At 35.7% G+C, this 7,679-nt stretch overlaps 1 protein-coding gene across 4 annotated transcripts; it reads right to left on the minus strand.

Annotated features, from left to right (window-relative positions):
• LOC109708182 (protein FAR1-RELATED SEQUENCE 7-like) lies at positions 208-7,028 on the minus strand. Of its 4 annotated transcripts, none has more exons than XM_020229815.1 (5): positions 6,722-7,023; positions 3,707-5,424; positions 3,477-3,581; positions 3,233-3,376; positions 208-701 (listed from the first exon to the last, which is right to left on the minus strand). In XM_020229815.1, the coding sequence occupies exons 1-3, from the start codon at positions 6,762-6,764 to the stop codon at positions 3,504-3,506; spliced, it is 1,839 nt and encodes a 612-aa protein (XP_020085404.1). In that variant the 5' UTR covers positions 6,765-7,023; the 3' UTR covers positions 208-701; positions 3,233-3,376; positions 3,477-3,503. The 4 variants fall into 4 exon arrangements, with proteins under 4 accessions (XP_020085404.1, XP_020085402.1, XP_020085401.1 ...); XM_020229813.1 differs by having other exon boundaries at positions 3,471-3,581; XM_020229812.1 differs by having other exon boundaries at positions 3,465-3,581.

Genomic DNA, 7,679 nt, shown 5'->3' on the forward strand with positions numbered 1-7,679 from the left:
AGTTGTCGCACAACTAAGAAAGATTCACCTATTTTTGAGCTCGTTGGCTAGCATATATAGGTGAATCTTTCTTAGTTGAGACACTGATGCTTGTTAGATGTGTCTCAAAATTTGATCATAGAGAGTTTAAAGACCAGGAAAACTTCAAAAGATAAACCTCAGAGACCAATCTATTCGCAAAATATTACAGGCCATAATGCACAAGAATTTAAGGATTAACCATACAAACTTATTATCATAAAATATACAGTATAAATATTCTCAATGAGCTTAAGATTTGAAGAACACAGCAATTTCTACTTTGTAAATGTTCAATTCATACCCTACTAAACATCATGTCATCTAAATTTGAAACTGTCCACCCATTTCATCTTAAAAACCCTACATCCCAGTCCAAAGTCTCAAGCTTTCAGAATACATGGTTATTTACATTTTTGATGGGTTCTCGTTTTCGAACACCACCCCCACTGTCGCTCTCTAGTTCATAGCAACCATCCGAGACCCAAATGCTTACATGGATCCAAGATATGAACCCCAGAGTGAAGACGATGTGTGTGTGTGTGTGTCTATATATGACAGCGTACACATTTGATATTACGACATCATGCAATCTTCTATCTGGCAACATTTACAATCCCCAGAAACCCTAACCCTAGCCTTCAGTGTTCCATTGTCTTCTCATATTACTACAACTCGACAGCCTGTGACAAACAAAGAAATTACATGCAATCAGAGACTTTAATATACTGTCTGTAGCAACAACGATCTTCGATAACTATATGGAAGCTCATAGTTGATAGTGTAAGAAACATATTTCAAGCTCAATATTTGAATGACAGGTTGTAGGAAAAATATATAGTTTAAGCTAAATTGCTTGATTAGATTGTCCATATTTAACATAGAAATCTGCAGTTTTTCAGTCAATATGCTATAAAACATAATATGAAATTTTGATTTACATGCACTGCCAGAGATTTTAATTATGTTAAAATCTAGGAAGTTTTGTGCTGATGAGTAATTTCAGTACCAAAAAAGACAAACTGAAATTATATGCCCTTTTATACTTAATTCATCTTTTAATTAGCAAAACGCATATTATGATTCGATATTTAAATAAATTCTCATACATTTTTAGAACAATAACCAAAGCTACTGTGCTGTTCTAAGGATAAAGACTGTGACAAGTCATTTTCGATTACAGGGCACAACAATCGAGAATCCACACCATTAACATGATTTAGAATATTATCTAGGAACCGAGTTTTATGATTTTTGAATATTATTTTACAGAGGCATCAAGTAGCCACAAAATAAATGGTAAGAATTAAACATTATAAAAACAGATAATATGACATGAATGCAATATAATGATATTGATTTGGATGGTTAAAGGCACTTTGTAACAAAGAGTGAACCGGTTCAGATGTTTTTTTCTTGTTTTTTTCTTTGGTTTTTATTTTTTTTTCTCGAGGAGAACTGGTTCAGATTGTTATACATAAAAAAAAAAAAAACAATCATTTCATATCAGCCATTTTTTATCTCTGGATGGCTAACTAGGTGGTACCTAAGTGGGTGATTTAAGACCTTTCATCCTAAGGTAGATTATGTCAAATATCATGAAATTTGATTTCTAGATGTTTCAATTCTCTGTACATTCTTTTAATATTGTGGATCTTTACCTACATAAACTTATATTTGGAAACTAAACTAATATAATTGTCCAGGCTAAGAAGGTGGTACCTAAACAGTCGCCTAATGTTCTAGGCATCCAATGTGCTTAAAAGAGATTAGGCAACCGAACCATACATGGTCTATACATGGTCGACTTTTGACAACCTAGGAAAACAACAACATGCGATGTGCTTCCAATCTCGTAATTTAATTGCGTCAACTAACCATTTTGTAACTCACCTAAAGGTGTTGGAGGCCCTGGATGGCTAAAAAGAAACAAAAAAAAAAAAAAATGAAACCAATAGATCTCAAAGGTATAATTGGATTTAGCTTCTAAAACAGTCCCCATATATGATAGCTTTCTAATAAGTTTACAAATTGCGATTTCCAAGACTTATGCAGTCAATTGTTTTCACGGATTCTAGCATATTACAAGGGGGTATTTGGATAACATCAATAACCATGGTATCAAGGGTTCTCTACGAAAACTTGTTTCAATAACTTTTAGTCTACAATAACCAATTCGGATGGCCTTAGGAATCAAAAAATTTCTGTAGTAATAAGCCAAATGCCACAATAAGATCAAAATCTATTCCAACCTCCATGTCCTAAATAACTGTACATGAAGCCCTATATCAAATAGTCTTCTACCCTCATAATCCTCTTCTTTTAATCTCTGTATCCCAGTGCCCCTGTGAGGAAGCTTGCAAAACTGCCACGGCTATGTGACGGACTATGCACATACTTAAGATCCCACGAAAAAGATAGGCCGTGTAGGGATGTGGCCGAACAATAGTGAGGTGAGAATTTCTAGCGCTGAGGGGGAGCAGCAAAATTAGCTGAGCTGCCAGGCTGAGGAGATCAAAAGAGAGGGATCAGAATTTTCTTTTTCTTGTTCTGTTTTCTTTTTGGAGAGAGACTGAGAGGCCTTAGCTCTATGGTCTATCTGAGGAGATCAAAAGAGAGGGATCAGAATTTTCTTTTTCTTGTTCTGTTTTCTTTTTGGAGAGAGACTGAGAGGCCTTAGCTCTATGGTCTATCTACGCTTCCTAAGAGGCTGTAAAAGTTTCATAAAGACCCAAACGAGAACACCATGTTGCATGCATGCATTGTGTACCAACAACTAATCGAATTCCGAACGAACAACTAGAATTTTCTGCATGGGTTAAATCGAAAAACAACTTACTTTCATAATAAACTCATCGAGTAAAGGCAGTCTATGCAATCAATAGAAGAGTTGAACCAACTTAACAAATGATGAGCATCGTGGAAGGTTTTTCTCATGAAAGAAACTTGACAATAATGAAAGATAATTTATGCAAGAGAAAATGATCAAAAGTAAAGCAGATATGAAAGTAGTTTACTTGAATTTTTTTTCTTTACACGTCTCGTCATTCTAATAATTCAATTGAGAGCTAATGAAATAGTAGGCAATGTCAGAGCACATTCATGAATATGGAGAAAAAACTTCAGCTTTTGGAGTAATAAGAGTTTCTTTTTATAGCAGATTACTGATTTTTAACATATTACAAAAAGCACTAACAGAAATTGATTTGTTTACCTTTATGTCGCTACACAACTGATCTCAATCTAAAACTGACCACCTGTAAGTTCTGAACAATCAGTCTCAGCTTGCAAACATACAGAGACCTCTAGTTAATTGTCATGTTCTCTCTCAAAAATATTGTTTTACAGACTAGAACACCTGCAAAATTTAAAAAATGAGGTCTCAATGTCTAATTAGGCTCTTTAATACCAACAAATATAAATTGTATTGCCATTACAGTTATTACATTTACATCTACCATCTTCTATACATGCTGTTTTGACAGTTAGTTATCCTGCTGAATCAACTCATCACTGGGCTCATGGGAGAATGCATGGACTGCTCCACTTGAAACAATGTTCAACTGTTATAATTTGCAAAGAAAATAAAATATATTAAGGGCATGCATGTTAACCACACAAAAACTAATTTTAAGCATGCTAGCGACCAAAGAATGTCTCAAACGGTCAAAAGCATTAATTAATCTACCTGCTTTTTTGGACAGTTTCGGCTGGTATGCTCAGCTGCATTCTTGCATGTATTGCAAATTCTCAACTTCCTAGGAAGCTTCTTGCGACTTAGCTGGGATTGAGAACTCGGAGAAGTCTTTCTCTTTCTAGATCTTTGACTAAATGGGAAAGAATATTCAAGCTGTTGAATGTTCTCATTACCTCCACTGGAAACGAGTCCAAGCTTAGAAGCTCCATTATTCTTTTTAATAGCTGTAACTTTCTTAACCGCCTCTTTTAAAGCACACATTGCCACATTATAGACATCCGGAGAAGCTGCACCAGCCTCCGCATATTTCATAGCTTCTTGACACAGTTTGTTATACCGAGAAGTCAACGATTCTTGGCTGCTATGGTGGAGTTCGATCTGGCTAGCACTTTTACTATCATTAGATAAGTGCTTCTGCAACTTCCGTGCTTTTCTCAACGACCCTAGTGGATGATTATGATCCTTCTCAAACTTTGAAACGAACCATTTTCCTGAAGTAGTCTTCTTTACCATAAGCATTGCTTTACAACCAACCCGTGTGGCTTCTCGAGGCCTTTTAATCTTACCTTCACTACCTGCATCTTTCTTCGTATAGAAACCCTCTTTAGAGCACACAAATAATCGAGAAATGATTGACCTGTCTCGCTTTGATCGGTAGTACGTACTTACACGCATGTTAAACCCTACTCGTCTGGAGTATGCAAAATAAAAAATCTTTGAAGCCTCCTCGGATTCAAACTCCAAACCCTCATAGGGCTCAATAAATCCAGTACCATCTTGAGCACCTAAGACCTTCTCTATCCCAATCATGTCATCATCCTCGGCATTAGAATGATCATCATCAGATGATGCTGGCAGCTTTAGCTGATGATTATGGTGTTTGACAAGCTTTGAAACAACCCATTTCCCAGAATCTCGTTTTTTCACCATAATCATCGCCTTACACCCAACCCTAGTAATGGCTCTCGGCCTTTGAAGCTCTTCACCATTTTCATCTTTCTTTGCACGGAATCCTTCTTTTGAACATACAATCAATCGAGAGATGATTGAGTTATCCCGCTTTGACCGATAGTACGAGCTCACACGTGCCCTAAATCCCACGCGCCTAGCATATTCTTTATAGAATAATTGCGCTTCTTGTTCTGACTCGAACTCCATTCCCTCATGTGGTTCTAGGCCAGGTTCCCCTTCAGGAAGAACACTTAGCATTTCTTGTGCGTTACCTACCGCTCCACCAAGCTTATCTTTTCCATTTCTTTCCTCTTCGCATGAATAAGGATCATAGCCCAGCATCTCTACTTTTCCTTGTGTCCCAAGAACATGATTATGAATCTTTTCACATTTTGTAATAATCCACTTCCCTGAACTTTGTTTCTTTACCATTATCATAGCCCTGCAGCCCACCCTGGTGATCATTCTAGGTCGTTTAGTTCTTCCTTCAATACTTGCGTCTTTTGTAGAACGAAATCCTTCTCTTGAGCATACGAGTTGCCTCGAAATTATTGTTTTGTCGCGCTTTGAACGGATGAATGAACTGATGCGTGCTTTAAAACCCATCTGAGTAGCGTATGCATTATAGAATTCCTTCGCAGCTTCCTCAGAATCAAACTCCATACCTTCATATGGTTCTACAATTGGCTCAAATAATTCTCTATTAACGGAAGTTTCTATCAATTCATCTACATCACCAATTTGAGGTTCCACATCAACTGCAAAGACATGCAACGGTTCGACAGAAATCAAAATTAGCCATAGTTTATTCATCAAAGGGATGGCAATAGTATTACTAAGAATATGGCAAATTTGTTCACTAATATATAACAAGTACTTCGAATCAAAACAGAGAAATTTCATGGCTCGGATCTTTAATATTCTTTTATTTAGCACCTGCTTTTACTATTTAGGTAAAGTGTCATCAGCAATTATCACTTTGAAATTCAGAGAAACCTCAGAAACCAAAGAAAGGGAGAAACTGAGGAAGAAAGTGATATAAAAACAACGTCATAAACACGGTCCCTCCAAAGAAGAACCTTCACTTTGTTGACAGCACCAAAAACCATCGATAAAATGTTTATATATGAACAATTATATGCATGCCCAAAAAAAGGCCAAAAGGAAGTGCGCGAATTTAGTAATTATACATGCATGCAAAACCAAAGATATTCTTATCCTATCCCAATAATCATCAAACCCATCGCTAGCACAAACAACATTCGATATCGAACAATAATACCAATAATACCTAAAGTATTACTAATAGTAACTAACAACTCAACAAACGAGTGAACATCTAGCATTCCCTTTAACTCACCATTTCAAGCCCTAATATATTGTTAGTGCACAACTGATTACAACATATTCAAAACCACTATGAAGATTTGTTTGGTTATCTGCATTGCAAGCTGCATTATACATACAACTATAGACAAATCCAAAATTCTATTTGGTTTGTTCTAGTTGTATCTAAATACCACACTTGGAACTGAAAATGAATGCTGAAATACTACATTTTGACCTGCGCACAAAACAGATGTAGATGGAAATGCACGAATTGGACAGATCAATTCTACATAAGAGGTAATCTTACAAACTGTTCTGAGGTAATCTCACTATCCCATAAATAAAAAAAACAAAATTTAATGAGGTAAGAACAAGGTGAATTACGCGTACAAATGAAAAGCATCTCAGTTTTTCATTTTAACATTCATGTTTCAATTAAATCAGCATATAACAGTTCAAGCTACCAACAAATCAAACTTTTTAGTGAATTAACACCACATCACACATAGAACGACCCAAAAATTTTGCTTTTTATAAACCATTCGTCAAAAACACTAATCTCAAAGATATAAATATCCTCATTTCCAGTGAACAACAGCCAAATTTACCGAAGCAATATTCTACTACAGTAATTTTTCTAAATTCAAACGGTAACTGCATAGTAAAAAACAAAAGCTAACAAAACTTACGAAAATGTAAGAAAATTGATCAAAATCAAAACCCTACCCGGAGAAATGATCATGGGCGTAGAGAACATGAACCTCTCCATTGCATAGAGCCCTCTTAGCCGCAAAATAACAAAAGATAGAGGTTGAAGAAGCTACAGAGAGGGCATAATTAGGGTTTTGGGTGGATTTTTAGGGTTTGTTCCGGTTAGGGTTTTGGCATGGGAGTTGGGAGAAAGAGAGAACTATCGGGTTCGGTGCGCACTACACAATCTTATTTCGACTTCGCCGGTTTTCGGTATCGTGGACCCACGAACCTCGCCCCGCTTATCCGGCTTGTTAAGTGGTCCCACAAGGTCGACTTATGGGCTCGGTTTGGTTCTCCAGGTGCGAAGTGTCGTAATATCCACCGTGCGAGTCCCCAACGATCGCACCTACATTATATCATCTAAAATTAATTAATTGATTAATTTTTTTTTAAAAAAATATATATAATAAAAATAATTTTTATTTTATAAATAATGATGGAATGACTATATCCGCGCAATTTGAAAATACCACATTAACAATTTGACTGCTACATTCTATATACTTTTGAAAAAGCTCTAAATACTATTATTGTGGTTCCGCATTTTTTCACTTTAGCGCTCAGTGATTTAAAATATATCATTTCCGTACTTTGTGGTTTTATTTTTCTTTTTTATTATCTTCTTTACTAATTTTTTTCGTTAAATCAGTGACAAAGTTAAAACTAAATGGTGCTAAAATGAATATTCGATAAATCATAGGTGGGGTATCTGAAGTTTTTTGTATATGATTTAATGAATAATTAACGGAGGGACCGACAAAAAGAAAAAAAATAAAACCACAAGATACTAAATTGATACACTTTAAAACACAGGATACTAAAATAAAGTAATATAAAACTAAAGGAATGATATTTAAAATAGGGAAAACTTCAAAAACCCCCCCTGTAGTTTCGTGCATTCTCACTTTGCTACCCTGTGGTTTAAAACGTA

The sequence above is a fragment of the Ananas comosus genome, linkage group 3, assembly GCF_001540865.1.
Source record: "Ananas comosus cultivar F153 linkage group 3, ASM154086v1, whole genome shotgun sequence".
NCBI classification, from domain to species: Eukaryota; Viridiplantae; Streptophyta; class Magnoliopsida; order Poales; family Bromeliaceae; genus Ananas; species Ananas comosus.

What these genes read in the sequence shown, in the direction of transcription:
- LOC109708182 (XM_020229815.1), bottom strand. Translation starts at nt 6,764, where the DNA reads ATGGAGAGGTTCATGTTCTCTACGCCCATGATCATTTCTCCGG. An exon ending in GCCCATGATCATTTCTCCGG is followed by an intron (nt 5,425 to 6,721) that starts GTAGGGTTTTGA and finishes ATGTCTTTGCAG; the next exon opens with TTGATGTGGAACCTCAAATT. An exon ending in GAAACTGTCCAAAAAAGCAG is followed by an intron (nt 3,582 to 3,706) that starts GTAGATTAATTA and finishes AAATTATAACAG; the next exon opens with TTGAACATTGTTTCAAGTGG.